General features: G+C 40.0%; 1 protein-coding gene across 1 annotated transcript in view; it reads left to right on the forward strand.

Annotated features, from left to right (window-relative positions):
* LOC310886873 (uncharacterized protein) overlaps window positions 1-16,453 on the forward strand; it is a 227,951-nt gene that overhangs the window by 50,632 nt on the left and 160,866 nt on the right. The window contains exons 13-20 of the mRNA XM_083812047.1: window positions 1,472-1,689; window positions 3,005-3,143; window positions 5,877-5,997; window positions 7,133-7,428; window positions 8,624-8,814; window positions 13,350-14,012; window positions 15,778-15,942; window positions 16,177-16,315. Coding sequence (XP_083668173.1) covers window positions 1,472-1,689; window positions 3,005-3,042 — 256 coding nt within the window. The 3' untranslated portion in view covers window positions 3,043-3,143; window positions 5,877-5,997; window positions 7,133-7,428; ... (2 more) ...; window positions 15,778-15,942; window positions 16,177-16,315. The remainder of the gene's footprint in view (window positions 1-1,471; window positions 1,690-3,004; window positions 3,144-5,876; window positions 5,998-7,132; window positions 7,429-8,623; window positions 8,815-13,349; window positions 14,013-15,777; window positions 15,943-16,176; window positions 16,316-16,453) is intronic.

Below are 16,453 nucleotides of genomic sequence, written 5' to 3' on the forward strand. Positions count from 1 at the left end.
GAGATGTAGTAACCACTTCTGCTATGCTCTCCTTCATATTTTTCTGAGAAAGTTTGTAGAAATGGTCATGCCAAGCTGTACTGCAGAGGGAAGGACAGTAGAAATCTCCACCCTTCCCCCTCCCTGAATTTACACTTAAACTAGTTTTATTATTAAAGATCAAATAAACATCTAGGAGTACAGCTTGGTTATCCTCATTCTGTTTTGCCATCGCATTCCAGCCCCTGTGTGGCACGAGGATGATTGGAGGCATGGCCTTCAGTTTAGCTGAAATGATAGAAATGAAGAAGAAAGAGATGAAGGAGAAGACATAAGAAATTATTACTGTTGGATAATATTTTTTTTTGTAATACAAGAAGCAGAGGGGCACTAGATAAAATTAGAAAGCAGTGAGTTTAAAAAAAAATGAAACAGAAATAATGTTTAAGAAAAGTGATTAAGTCGTGGGACCCTGGCAACTTGATGTTGCAGAAACTCAAAATACAGGTTAATTCTAAAAAGGGTTAAAGGATTTATTGGAGGGTACATTCACTAGTGTTTCAGCTGGTACTTCCAGCTCTGAAAAGATGTGTTGTAACCCTGTTATGAGGATGGGTGACAAGTCCTTGTGTGCTTGTCTCTGCTCAACGTTTTTTCAAGCATACTCTATGAGACAAACTGGGCTTGGCAAGCTATCGGATTGACCTTCAGTTGGACTTGTACTTTTGCAGAGAGAAGTGTTTGATAACTATATTGTTCTTGTTGTCTTGTGGAGTTGATGGCTCTATCTGTGTGGAGTGGAGTCTTTTTTTAATGATTTATGAAGTTTTGAAAGGCTTTTGAATCCTTCTGCAGCATTTGATACAGGAGGGCTTTTAAAATTCAAGTCGTTATTGTTTTGTGTTGAGTTCTCCTAGTGACTGGATGAATTTCCTCTTCAGAAAGTTCTGTTTGTGTTGCAATGATGCTGCAGGCCACTTTCTATATCATTTCTGTGCATTTATCTTTGTTGATGGTGGTTTACGTAGCAGTCTGTCTTTATATCGTCAGTGGCTTAATGAAGAGAATCGGAGCTTTAGGATTTGCAGGTGAAAGGAAGTGCATGACGGGCACTGCTGAAGTGGTTTAGCCAATTTTTATTTTAACAGTAGGGAAATAAAATAGCCCAAGTGCGAAAATAGATATTTTGAAGCCGAACATAGTGCTCTTCAGCATAGAAAACATTCTGTGATGAGACTTCGTAAGGAATTTTTCCTAGTACACGTAGTCCTCTCCATTAACAAGAACCTGTGTGCCGAAACATCATCCAGCACTCTTTTTACAGCTTCAGAAAAAGTGTGAAGTTTAAAGGCTTTGAGTCACCAAACAACACCTTGCCCTAAATTAGGCTGGCCTGGTTTGCAGCCAGTAGCAAACATTTTTCTGGGGCTGCTCTGCCAGCTTGCAATAGCCACGGCAAAGTCATGACTTGACTACTCACGACTTTGTTAAGCTTTCCAGGATGTGTGGGTGAACTCTGCAACCCTCTTCGTCGGCAGAGCTGTTTGTTTAGGCTACGTCTCCTGCATCAACTTCTAAGCATTGCTGTTTTGGTCCCTGAAGACCTGAGTTTACGTCTGATGGAAGGCCAAGAGAGGATTCAGCATCAAAACCCAAACCTGATTTTTATCCTGTCAGACTGTGTTGCAAATGCATGGCCGAGTTCAGCAGGTGAGGTTGCACGAATGTGTGGTGTTGAGCAGTGTTCAAAATCAGCTGCTGTTGTAGGATATCTTACAGGAGTTGAGCTCTTTCATTTCTAAAGTGCGGATTTCACCTGAGATATCTCTGTAGCCAGGCATCCGAGGGGCTACTCGGTTACACAGGTGGAAGAAATCAGGAATCTTGCAGTTGAGTTTCACAGCAGCTCTCCTGAACATAATTATTTGGGTGCATAATTGCACAATTGCTCCCGTAGGACTTGGGGATGTTTCCCTTCATCTGTGTCTAATTAAATATGCAAAATTTTAGTTTTAAAGATTGCGTGAAGGCGAATGTTTGTTTGATATCAGAGAACCTTTGTGGGCTGCTGGATGCTATTTCTCTAGGAGAGTCATCCCAGATAAACTGGCTCTTCGACCTCACCTGAGGTCCACAGGGATTAAGCAACTGCGCTGACATTTTTGTGAACTGATATCAAGCGAGAGCCAACAAAACAAATCTGTTCTTCGTGAACCTCAGTAGGAACCTCTATGAAATACAGATGCTTTGGAAAGCAAGATTATGGATAGTATTAACATTGACTACTCAAAAAACAGTCTAGTAGTGAGGATTCCAAGAATATCTGATATTAAGATACGCTTTTTGTAATGGGGAGTAGCTGTAACTGGCTGAAAACTTTCTAAAAAAAAAAAAAAAGAACAATTTTTGGAAAATACAAATCTACTGTAATATTTCATGTGGTAATTTGCCAGTTTTTTTGAAATGGGATATGTTGATGAGGCCAAAACATGAAATTGAGACTTTTGTTCTATAAAGTGATGGAGAAGAGAGGAGGTTGACTTGTGTCTGAAGTGAAGGACTTCAGGGTTAATTGCTTGTGTCACGGAGAATGTATTTGTTTGCTTTGCACTGGGGATGAGAGGATGTTTTGAAGTCTGGGTGTTTTGCCATTTCCAGCAGAATGGCAAGTTCTGCTCTGAAAACAAAACCTCTCGGCTTGGAGGCGAGTTAGCCTGTCCTTTGCCTCTTTGTGATAGAATAAGAAATAATATGCAGCTACTGGTCATGGTTCTTGGTGTACAGCAAAGTCTCTGCTTTTAAAGGAAAAGAAAGGGAAAACCTTGGATGGGTTTGCCTAGCTCTCAGAAACCGTTGGTAAAAAGGTTTTGCGATGTGGGAAACAAAGACTGGAGTCCTTCAGGTGTAGTGAGCATTTCTAAGGTAGGTTAGGATACACAGAGTAAATCTGCTAATATTGTCTAAGCAGTGCAAGAGCTAGACATCCACAGAAATTTTAACTTATCCTGTTCTGCTGGAATTGCAGAACCAGGATGCCTGTCACCTAGCCCGGTATTTAGATGACCGACTTGAGGGCAACTCAAAAGGGTCTAGAAGCCACGTACGCTCCTGCAAATCTCCCAGATAAAAGATGAAAGTCCTGACCTTTTACCGTGCATGTTAGTGTAAGTATGTCTGCTAATGAAATATCACACATTTGAACCCTCGTTGCTTATGTACAAGATGCCATCCCAGCGCAAGCAGCCTTGCAGGGGGAACTTTAACTGGTGATGTGAATTAGGTTCCCTGCATTGGTGCTAAAAGGTGTGTAAGTACTGCCAGAGTGAGGGGCTTTTACATAAGTGACCCAAATGCACCCTGAATTTGGAAATGCCGATACCAAAACTGGTTGTAACAAATATTTCCAAGAAACACTGCTTGGGAAAACAGGGAGGTTCAGGCCTTGAAGGTATTTGCAACGAGGCTCCCCTTATCCCTGGTTATGCACTTCTGTCACTTCTTAGATATCCTTGATTACACGATGTGCAAATATGTACGTTCTTTGCCAAGAAAAGTAGCTTCCAAATGCTTCCTTGGAAAGGAAGAAAAAAAGCTGTAGGTTGCTGAAAGTCAGTGTACAGCAGCATGACATCAGATGTGACACCACTGCTAATCTAGTAAGCGGAAAACAGATGTGGGAAGCTTCTATGATTTCCTGCTTATTAAGATCAGATTTGTCCTGTGATTATGAATGCTTTTTGCCTTCTGGAGATATGGATGTTTAGACAATGCTCTTAGAGATACATTTGAAAATTAAGAGTTGGAAGATGTGTGGCATCTTCCCTATCTGCTGTTGGCACTAATTTAGTAATGAGCTAAATGTTATCCCCTTCAGAAGTAATTAGGACAGCTGATTTGTGTGTGCATCTCAGACAAGTAGGAAAATACTACAGATTTCATAATCTTTTCCATTTTTTTCTTAGAGACAATTATCTGGGTTAAGCAAACTCCTCCTAGCTCAGTGGACAGACTTTTGAACACTGCGTGCCTTGTCTAACTTATTTCCTACTTAACATCATTTATGTGTTTCTATTTCTAGCATCCTATTTTTCATGCTTGATTGGATTTTTGTTTGAATGTTTCTCAGTGCCAAACACCTATTTATACATCTTCGGTTAGGAGAGCTGATATTTCTTGTGGTACAAGCCTGCAGAGACCAGTTTTAATTAGTACCCATGGGGTGGTTACAAACCCTAAAACTCAGTTAGATGATGGGATCATCTAACTGGAGAATGGATTTGAAATATCTTATTTTACCTGCAAATCTGTTATGCAATCATAAATCCTCTCCCTAAAGCTATGCTGGGTGCGGTGTTTATCCTTTCGTCGTATCGAACAGCGGTAGCAATTATCATGAACCTGTAAACAGGAAATGCTTGAAGGTTTTTAAGCTTTAAAACCAAAGTGAAGAAGTGCTCCGTGTAGTGCTCTAAAGGATGCCATAAGGGCGGCCAGTTGAGCATGAAAGCACATCAGGGGCTATTAGCTGAATCCCCACAGCTCCTGTCTGCGCAGATTGCCTCCACCCAGGGTGGTGCAGCTGTCGTTGGAGCCTTGGAAATACCAGCTCCTTTGATTAACAAAGAAGTTCTAGGTTGAATGCGATCATGTCTGGAAATAAACTGAAAATGGCAAGGGGGAATGGGAGGGCAAACATAAGGATCTCCGGCAGTATTTAAATATACCTGCTGCCATGAGATCATCTGAAACCTGTGCTCAAGTTGGAGAAGATGTCCTAGGTCCTTCCAGTGGTGTGGTTTTGGTGGGGTCGAGCAAAGAAGGAAGCGGGTTGTGGAGTCACTCATGAGACTGACAGTTTAAACGCCCCTTGTCTTTATGGTTCGCTTATGAACATGCTCCAGTGCCCATCAAATAATAAAGAGATTGCTCTTAAATGAGTTGAGGTTGGAACCCGAAAGAGCAGAGCTGAGGGTTTGTCTGGATGAACATGGTGGCAACGCAAGAACCGAGTTATGCTGTTGTAGTCCCAGAGCTTGCCTTTGGCTGCAGCTTCTCTGCCTTTCTTCAAATGGCAGAACACAAAGTGCTCCTTCAAGCTTTGACTCTTCTCTTTGGGGGCCGTTTGGGCACAGATGGCAAATACTGCAGTCCTTGCTTGTTTGCGTGTCTACCGGGAAAGTTCTTATGAAAAAGGGCTGCAGGGTCAGAGCCGTGCACTTTTTGTAAGATTGAATCCTCAGCTGGAATTACATCTGCTGCACTCCATTGGTTTTACTTTCGCTTAACAGACCATAAACAATTTGTTTACACAGACAGCTTTTCATCTTCCACAGTGAATCATAACCAAGTTCTCCAGGGATCAGTCCCTGGTCTGGTTGTTGCTTTTCATTTATATACTAGGCTTGGATGATTTAGATCATCCGTGTTTCCATCTGAATTCAAAGGCAGGTGGTTTATGTCCTTTCCCTTGCACAAGGATCCTACTAAAAATCTGCATTATAGATCTGGCAGATTAAGCCTTGCTTTGAAATACTTTATAATAAACTTGAAAAGAGATGTTATGACCCATTTCCCACAGAGAAGAGAATCCTGGTCCACCGGTACTGAAAACATTGGTGTCTCTCCCGTGCTCTCTCTGATATCATCATCCTTTAAAGGTCCTTTGGCATTAATGGTGAGCTCTTATTCTCAGTTTGTGCTCTTGAGTAAGGGGAAAGAGAATGTGTGATGCTGGGGTAGTGTTTTATGGACGGAGAGAGAAAAAGATGGTAAAATGGCAAAATGGGCTGAGGTGATGCCCTAAAGGTGACCAGGTGGGCATGGAAGGGTATCCAAGAGTTGTTAGCTAATAACCCCTGGACATTTTTTTTGTGTGAGTCTGAATGTCTGTACCATAGTGCCACAGGATGAGCTACAGCTGTAAGCCTCCTGAGGAGGGCAAACTGGGGCTGAGGAATACCTGCAACCAGAGACAACTGGAGAGAGACCCTGTTTTACATGCCATGTTTCATGCCCAAGGTACGATCCTTTTTTTAATTATCCATGTATCGACCTAACAGCATAGCACACAACTCTGGGGAGTCAGAGGTCAAAACTCTGCAGGTTGTGTTTTGAGGAGTTTGAATTCAGTTTCAATTTTCATATTTTTTTAACTTAATTTTTAGAATTTTATGCGTCTGATTGAATGTGTTTGTGTTTATGTAGTTATGCCTTCAACAGCTGAGTGTTTCCAAAATGACTACCAGCTGTCAGTGCTTCACATATCATTAGTTATGTAAAAACTAACCTCTCCTTCTTCTGGAGCCCTAATAACATATGAATCTTGATTAAAAAATATTTCCCCTGAAATGTCAGTGTTGGGGTGATTTCCCTTGCTCGCTTTTGGAGAGGTAACAAAGATTAATAGCCCATGGTGTTAGTATTAACTTAGAGGAAAGCAGATGCTGCAGCTACTTAGATGTGAAACATACTGGATAAAGCGCTGTGATCATTCTTTGCAACCGCACCAAATGTACTTAATTCAAATTAAGTCTTAGAAGGTACTGCTCTCTCCTGTCAAGTTGTTTGTTTAAAAAATTACTGTAGAGCAAATAATTCATTACCTCCTCACCTTGCAGTTGGTGATTACTTATAATAAGAGTCCATTTTAAGAAGCAGTTGGCTTTTTCCTTCATTACGTATACATAGACACAAAGAATTTTTTATACTCCAGTAAATATAATTTGTGTTTCACATTGTGTTATGAGTTTCTTGTTGTGTTAATATCCTAAAATGAATTTATAAATAATTTTTATGGTCCAGTGAAAAAAGTCATTAAGGTGTTCAAAATGTTTGGAAATGCAGGAGTTGAAAGAGTAGTTTGATATATAGGGTCCTTGGGGAGTTGGGAGGTGTAAAGGAATGCTGCTGTAGTTTAGCAGAGAAATCTAAAGGGCTTCAACTACAAATTGTTGAAATTTCTGCTTGTAGAAATAGTATAGAAGAGAATTTGAAGATGAAATGACATGAGCAACACTGCAGTAACAATAGGACAGTGTTTGTTTAATCTATTTAGATCAAGGGAAATGTTAAGTGCCTTTCAAAAGTTGAAATATGTGTACGTAGGACTGCAAATAATCTAGCTGGTAAAGCATTATCAACAGCTCCTTTTCAGCTCTTTAGGCTGAGAAATGACTCCTGTAATCCTGCAGAAAGCTGGTGTTGGGTCTCCAGGCTGTCCCGGCAACTCTTAATTACTCTGGACAACAAAATATAAGAAAGCTGCTGTTACCTGAACCCTGGCATCTCAGAGAGCTTTGTTGATGTGTTTCCTTCGTCTCCTCTGACATGAAGAACGTAGTTCAGCACAGACACCTGCTTCGTTATATAAACTTTCCTCAATGAATTGCTTGATACCTTCAATTTGGATGACCCGTTAATACTGGATTTCATTGACTTGCATGTCCCGAGGTAAGGTTTCTTAACTATTTTTGCATCAAACTTTTAATTAATTTAGAATGATCATTTGCACGTAGGCATCACTGCACTTGTGCAAGCATTTTTATATCTGTGTCCAGCTGCCACACTCTTGCCACCTCTTCCTGAGTGAAGAAACCACCAATAAGAAGAGGGATGAGGGCTGCAGTGCACCAGCACAAATGCCCTGATAGAAATTGATCCCTACCCATCGAATGTCATGTTAATCTATTATCTTTCCAGGTACTGTTAACACATCTGAAGCAATTTACCCAATCTCTTATCTTTATTTTGACCACCAGCTAATTGATGACATTGCTGATTAGTAACCTTAAAACATCACGTAGTTTTAAGGCAACAAGTTTTGATAAAGCATGTTGAGACTGGCAGGAGAATTGCAGTCACCATGGCTAGCGATGCTTATTCTCAGCATATCAATTTATAGAGTGTGATGAGCCCAAGGACTAATTTGTTCTCAGGTTTGCATCATGCTCTTTGAAGACAAGCACTAACATTCTGCATTGGAGAAAAAAAAAAGAAACAAATCATAAAGCCTATTTATTATTTCAAATGATAGTTGTGGAGGAATCTGTGGCAGACAGAAAATGAACTGGGAACTTTAAGGCTAGTGCTAATAAACTGACAGAAGAACTTGAGGACTAAAATGTCGTAGTTCATAAGGAATTCTCTATGTTACAGTACAAGTCAAGCAAGCTGTTTAAAAAATAAAAATACTAATTAAAAAATCCTAAAACCAGAATACTTCCCTGCTAGAAAATGCACAAAGAACATCAACTATATGAGAGTTTTGTTGTAAAACAGGTCATCAAAAAATGGCTAGTAGTGGTCTGCACTCTTGACTCTTTTGAATTGCTGGTTTTGCGATGTCTCGAGAGTGCGGACATTTAGACGTATGGCTTAGCTTATGGCTTCTCATTGAAACTGTCAATGAGTGTTTGGGTAGGCTTTGTCTTTAAGGAGACACTTCACTAATAATACATCTTAGATAGCATGTAGGGATTGCTATGGCAACAGTTCATTTTGACTTACAAAACAATTAGGTATTAAAACCCCACATAATCCATTGACACGTAAATTACTGCCAAGAAGCAGGTAGCAACTTAAACATCTTCATTTCTGGGGGTTAAAAATAATTTAATTCATGTTTAAATCTTGAATTATTTCTCAGTTTTCTTTGGAAATTGCATCGCTTGCAGAAGATGGAGTAACAGCTTGAGGAAATGTCTTCTGTTAAGAGAGATGTGGTGGGAGCAGAAGAACAGGAATGGACTTCTTGCCACTGTTCCACCATGATCAACTAGACTACGGCTGGATGGATTCGCAACCACAGACTGCATCTGGATGAGTCTAAGTTCTTTGGTACTCTGTTGAAATCAATTCTTTGCCTTCATGAGAATCAAGGGTTTTGTTCTTTTCAAGTTTAGGGAACGCTGCCTGAATTCTAGATACATGTGAATTTTGGGAATGGGAAGGCTTTTCTTTATCCTTATGCAGTACCCTATTAAATGCTGAAGAGGGATGAATCCAACACCGAACCACAGTGTTCTGAGCTTGCCATCTTTTCTTCTGAAAACCATCATTAGAGAAAACCAGATTAGATTATTCAGTTCTGTGCTGTTTCCCAAGAGCTGAAAATGATTGTTCTTCACCAGTGACAGGACCCGCGGGAACGGGGTTAAGCTGAGGCAGGGGAAATTTAGGCTCGACATCAGGAGGGGGTTCTTCACAGAAAGGGTGGTTGCACACTGGAACAGGCTCCCCAGGGAAGTGGTCACTGCACCGAGCCTGTCTGAATTTAAGAAGAGATTGGACTGTGCACTTAGTCACATGGTCTGAACTTTTGGGTAGACCTGTGCGGTATCAAGAGTTGGACTTGATGATCCTTAAGGGTCCCTTCCAACTCAGGATATTCTATGATTCTATGATTCTATGATTTTCTGAAAGGGAGCCACTAGAAAGTTGATTTTTTTTCCCTGTTTATTCTAAGTACATTGTTGAAGTGGAGCTAAATATCACTTCAGAAACAGGTTAGTGTACAAGGTCTGGTACAGCATAACTTCTGGGAAGGGGCTATGATTTTACCTGCAGCCTTTAGGTGCAAGAACTGCACCTAACTCCTCAGCTACAGGAGTGAGTTATAAGACGAGGAAGCACCATTGAAGGCTCTTGACAAACTCTTATCTATCACCTGTTTTTGCAATTACTGAATCAGTCTCTGGTGACCAGAGCAGCTACTCCAGTATACAAAATGCATCCTCGTGGATGTGGATGGTGAAATCCAGAGGAATTAGATTTTTCTTGATTCAGTGAAGCACCTCCCTAATTTTAAACACAGGGCTGAGCCCAACAACTTCTACGCCTTGAAGCGCATGCTTATCACTTTACATTTAACTGATATGCTAAATAGAAATGGACTTGAACACGTGCCAGTGCATCTTGATAATTTGAGAGCTATCCCAATAACTTTCCAAAGATAACACCTGATGTTTTGCACAGGAGGGGCTGTGTTTTGAGTTGTAGACCTTAAAGCTTTGCTCAATAGCCTGCTGTGCAATGGCTGGCAGCAAGTTTGGAGTCTTCTAGTAAACATGACCAAGTGTGCTATGAATAATGTCTTTCCCATAGCAAGCATCCTTAAAATACAAAGAGTAAAGGGCTTGTCACGGAGACAGGATGTCTTAGTTTTACCAGGCCTGTGTGCCTTGCTGATTGAAAGGTCATCTACTTGGGAGTTTGCTCCAGTGCGTGGCGAACCAGTATGTTTCAAACCTTCAAATCCTGCAAAAGGTGACCTGATAGGCTTCTTGTACCATGTTGCAGAGTGGACTGAATACAGTGAGCAAAGGACTGTATTTGGGAATGGAAATAATTGCTTTTGGATTTGCAAGCTGCAACCATGAATTATTTCCTGCACTCCTGTTGTCAGAAGATACTGTTCTCTTATTTCCAGCCATGAGACTCTTAGTGTAGATACTGCTGGCTTCCATGACTGGAATGGATACAACACTAAAAAGCTCCTTACAGACTTGAGTAGAATTGTCCAAATTATTTTTTACTGAATTGTCCTGTAATGATGGTGGCTAGACTGTTTAATTAAATATATATAAAAATCCCCACCAGCCTATTTCTAGTCACTAACCTTTAGTAGGAAATACCACTTTCTTTCCAAGATTTTCATTTGGCAGCCTCTTAAGTATTTTACTTTGATTAATTAAAACATGCTGGTGTTTTTGTGTAGCAGGTCAGTTGGTTTTGCAAATTCCTTGCAGGGGTTTAAAACTTCCAGCTCACTTTCTAGGCCACTCGTGTGTGAGCAAGGCTTGAAAACGAGAGTTTTCTCTATTGCTGGGATTCCACAGTAAATGTCAGTATGAATAGAATTAGAATTTTTATATATCACCACCCCTCTCTTCTGCTGTATGTAGGAAGCAAAATACATGTGCTAGCTAGTGGTAAAATGTCATTGCTCTGTTGTAAGCACTTGTGGGTATAGCCCAGATGTGGGGGTGATATTTTGTCTGCTAGAGGTCAGTTTAGAAAAGGGCACGGAGAAAGGAGGGGAAGGTAAAGGATGTTCTGTGAGCTAGAAATGACGGTAGAGTTTTGTCTGCACTGGAAAGCTGCTCTTTGAGCCATGCTGTTGCGTTTGGAAAGCACAATCACGCTTACAAATTAGGTAAATTGGAATGGAAATGATTTTTACACAGGTAGTGTGTCCCTGTGGGTAGAAGTCATCTTCATGCCTGGAAGTGCAAGTGTCAGAGCTCTGTTTTTACAGATGAGGTTAATAAAGGTTCCCGTAGCTGTGCAGGACCATCAAAACGATGGCAGAGGCATGGACACTGAAAAACAGCAGAACCGCTTCTGTTTTTTATTAGAAGGCAGCACGGAGGTAATTAACGTACAGCTAATTCCCTCCCCACCCACAGCAGGAAGTGCTCTTCACTTCTTGTCGCATCCTTGAGAGATGCTCCCGTCTGTCCAGCAGTGGTTGGGTTGCAGTGACGTCTTTCTGATCCTGTGCGAAGGACAGAGGAGTTGTCATGGAGCTGAAGGCGGTGGTGAAAGCTTGCATTAAACACGAGGGGATGTGCTGAAGCCCATGGTCTACGTAAAGCAGACGATAATGTTCTGCCTCTTCCTCAAAACCTATATTCATAGGGATAATGGAAAGATCATCCACTAAATCTGATGTTTCATGAAACAAAAGCCTCCATTCGCAGAACAAACTTACTAAATGTGTAACTGTTTAATTTTTGACTGGTGATCCTATATTTTTAAGAGCAAAATTAAGGGGTAGCATAAAGTTTCCTACAGCTCTTGGTTTTCTTCTTTCCCCACACAGTGTCTGGTAGCGGTACTTGCCAAATTAGTTTTCCATCTTAATTATTCCTGACATTTTCTCCAGGATGCTATGATCTACTTGAGGGATTTGCAGTTTAACATGCTAGTCATTTTTTATTGCATGGAAATGTGAACAGAATAAATTGGTGTTGGCTATCTTTGTTGTGAACTATTTAATTTTGGATGATTGCATCAAAGTGCAGGAAAGTTCTAGCAAGTTAATAAAGTTTAAATTGAATTCTCCTATAAACACGGCACTTGAAGGATGTCAGCAAGTGTGGTAGGTTGAGTCTGTTCTTAATTGTGATAGTCTGATAAGGGAAAAGTTGTATTCCAAGTATTGATTTAAAAAAAAAAAAAAGATACCTTCTGTGAAATGGAGAAATCCAAATTGTGTCAGGAGGTAATCTGAAAGAGTTCCACAAGCTTTTTGCCCTTCACTCAGCCTTTTCTGCTCTTAAGTATAGTTAAAATCTATAATATGAGATTATGTTGCTAGATAACACCGTATTTTTAGGGCAATCCCTGCCAAAGGATGCTTAGGGCCATAATATCTATTCTTAAAGAGTATCTTAAGAATAATGGCACATCCAGTTTAGGGAGCTTGTGATATGTAAGAAATATTTAAGTTGGTATTAAATATTTAAGTCTGTAGATTGGATTTTCTGTAGTCATTTTTCAGAAAAATTAAAATGATGCTATTAAGAGTTGATTATTCCTATATGTTCCTATAGCTAATGAGTAAATTAAAGTTTAAAAAATTAACATGTTTGGATGGTAATGAAGTAAAACTTTCTATTCTGATCTTAAAAAAATTAAGAGCAGTGGAATGATTGAAACTGGGCTCGTAATTTGGCTTGTGGCACACTACCCCACACTTTGGTTTTTGGTAACTGGGAATCTGTGCATTAAATAATGCAGGACCACTGCTGGATGCTGTGACTTGGCTGTGTTTCCTTCGATGGAGATCCTCCATGCAGGTCTTTCCTTCTGTCTTTCCTTCAGAAGCCTGATATTTGAGATTGTTATTTGAAACTGTTTTTTTGATATTTGAGACTGTTTTTCATTATTCCACCATGAAAAAGAAGAAAATAAAAGCCATGTTTAAAAATAGGTTATATGAACTTTCCTCAGTATTTTTTTCCATAAGTTGCTACCTTTAATTAATGCCTATAGAAAAAATTTAATTGGGAAATGATACCTCTTGCTTGATATAGTCAAGCAACAAAGTGCACGTGTTGGAGACCAGATACAGAAGTTTTATGGTTTGCTTCAATGGAAGGGGGCTGAGGGGGAACCTAAAGCCTTCAGGAATATTACAATTGCATCATGTACAAAGAGTGTGCAATTAAATAAGCAATTAGTTATGGATTATTCACTCCGCTTGACTGTTGGATATTTGAGTAGCACGTTAACCTTGAAATGACTGCTTTTATAGCCCTTATTGTTCACCAATAAATTAAATCTGCATTAAAAAACCACCACCCTTCCTGGGCTTGATCTTGGAAAGAAATTTCACTGCTGTTTGCTGTATGCTTGTTGTATTGCAGCTGGGAGACTGAGGCATCACAGCAGCGTGAGCTGGATGGGAGGTGATCTTCCCTGCCTAAAATACTTCTAAACAACAATGGAAGGAGTAGGGGAGAAGGAAGAGACAAATCCCTTTCCTTTAAAAAGGGATTAAAGGTCAGTCATTTTTCACCAGTCTCTGTAAGAGCACAGAACCTTCCTCTGATTGTCCCATGAGTCCAGCACAGCGTGATGACCTCCAGCACCTTTCAATCTGCTCCCGGCACCAAGCGGTAGAAAGGCTTTACATATGGATAGTGTCACCCACTTATTGCAGCAGATAAGGAGGGAAATACGGCATGGCACCGTTCAACACGATCAGCAGGCGAAGTGCACACACTTGAACATAAGTTGTGGTACTTGCTTATTCAGCAAAGGATTTAAATGTGCACTGAACCTGGTCAATTTGTGTGACTTTTCCATGGTTATAGGTGTACTCCTGAGCTGGCACCGTGTTTCTAGTGTAAATTGGCAATAACTGGAGGGTGTTGTTGGTGTAAAATTAGTGTAATTAGGTTTGAACTGAGCCAACTTTTCTCGACCGGTTTACATACTTCACCCACTTTGCTTTGTCCAGCAGAAAAAGCTTTGTTCAGCTTCGGATGTCTTGGCATCTAATTTTACTTCCAGTCTCATCAAACAAGGTAATTCATATTTTTATTTCTTGTTCTTGGCTTCCTTTCATTGACTGATATATTCCTGCTTGGTCTCCTTTCTAGTTCCCATAGAAATAAAGGCAAGAAAGAGGTAGTTCAGAGATGCTGGTTGCTGTCACACGTACACACGTCTATGCCCTGTTGCCTAAATCCATTACTGCATTACCTGGGTAGAATAGTCTTTCTATTTGACTGCACAACCTAAGCAATCTAAGGTGATTGCTATTAAATGCCTCCTTACATTTCTCAATACAATCAATCATCAAATAAATACCAGACGTAGTCAAACAGTCGGAAGTGAGCACATCTGAAAGCAATGAACTGTGCAGAACCATGGATACCATAAGAACCTGAACCCCCCCCAGCACCTTCTCTGTGAGATTGGTTCATGAAATTGATGGAGACAGTCAGGTTTTATATCATCGGCTATTTGCCTTGGAGCTGACATCCTGTCCTCTTCAGCAGTTGAAATATTTTTTGATTATTCTTTCTCTTTTTGCTGGGTGTGATCCCAAGAGTGGCTGTCATGCTTTTCTTTTTTTCCTTTTGCTTTTTTTGTTGATAGAAAAAGGGAACAAGACCAGAAACATCTTGTTTTCTGAAGAATCCTACTGTTTGAAGTGCTGATAAAGTTATACTCTTTATTATTGTGTTATATTGAAAGGAGAGGAAAGGGGAAATGCCAGAAGTTAGTCAAAATGTAGAAGAGGTTTTTTTCCTTTTTTCACCTTTGTATTCTTTTTCTTGTAATAACATGCAACAGTGCATTACACCAAGCCATAATAGCACAGTCACTTAGCAGAAAGAAAAGCTGAAGAAAATGCCACCCTTATTGTGGAAGAGTTCATTTTATCTCTCTGTTCCTATGCTAATAAAAGCAAGTAATTTCTCAATAGACACTGCATTGGCTTCAGGGATCTGGTACTGGGGCAAATACTGTGCTTGGCAGTATTTAAAGCCTAGGATAAGCTCCTTAGCTGTTGCATAGTGGGAAAGAGTTGTTTCTCCTAAGGATTAACGAAATGATACTTGGTACGTTAAGAGATCTAGCCATAGGGATTATGCTGATCTGCAATTGAAATATACAGTATGTTGTAGGGTTAGGAACATTTATGGCTATAGGACACGTTAGGAATTTTCCTGTTTTCAATTCCCTAGGCTTGATAGTTGTAACAGGTGTCAGATATGGAAGAAAGAGCAGGTCTCTGATTGCACTTAGCAATTTCTGTACTCTAATAGAGAGCTAGGACAGAGGACAGAGGACAGAGAGCTAGGAAGGCAGATGCCCCTGTACACCATCAACTGATCTCATTAGAAATGCAGAATGAAGTTTTCGTTGCTTAAAGGGGAAGAGCTGGTGTTTGAATTCAAAATAAATCAGAAATATTAATGTATTCAAGAAATGAGTTTAATCATGTATTTAAAAACTATTAAATTAATGTTTCTCATTAGCGGCACAGCCTAATCACACTTTGCAAGCAGGGGGAAGAAAGTAAAGCAATATCATAAAAGATCAAACAGTGATTCAAAATTAATTAATCCAGCATTATATAAATCAGGTAGCTTCAATAAAAATACTAGTTGAGGATTCAGTTCTTATGGGCAAAATTAAAAATAAAAAAATGCCTTAATTAGTGCTTTTTCATTCGATCCAGCTGACCTATTTATTTTTAATTGAGCTACAGGGTGCTAAACATTCACTGAAAGTGATAATTGCGGTAGTAAACTTTATAACATTTCCCTTTGGACTTAGTACCTTGTTTTCTGGAGAATACCTCGGAATAGTGGAGAAAATTGATACCTTGCTGTGCTGAGAGTTGCTGTTCTCCGGATGCTGACCCGCTTCGTGTTATGGAAATACCCTGTGGATCTCGACACCGTTGTTTGGAATGTGCTAAAATTTACTTTGCAGGACATGGTATGTGAACTAGGTACCATAAAAAAAAAAAAAAAAAGAAGAAAAGACAGTATTGGATGTTGTTATTAAATTGGCTTTAATACTTTGGCAAATTAAGAATATGGTATGCATGACAACTTCTGTAATGTGTTACTACTTTCACGGTATGTTCATACCCATATACCATCTTTGCACTGATCTTGTTTTTACTTCTAAAAGCAGCCAAGGTGTCCCGAAACAGTTTTGCTCTTCTAGCTAAATGAGAGAGGAGAACCGGATCAGAGAGAGCATGAAGAAGGGGCACAGATCATTCCATGGACCTCATCATATGCACCGAACTGCGTTGTCATGGCCAATGATGTGAACTGGAGCTGAATGAACTGGTTTTAAACTGGTACTTACCGTTGTTGTCTTACTCTCCTGTTTCTGGATATTCTGATATACTGAATTTTCCACACGTAATCCCCAGAAATGATTTTCAGCTTTGCAGCCTGGAGAATACCTTCCTCAGACAGGCTCTTCTTAAGCTTTC

Source organism: Anser anser (genome assembly GCF_964211835.1).
Source record: "Anser anser genome assembly, chromosome: 26".
In the NCBI taxonomy this organism is placed as follows: domain Eukaryota; kingdom Metazoa; phylum Chordata; class Aves; order Anseriformes; family Anatidae; genus Anser; species Anser anser.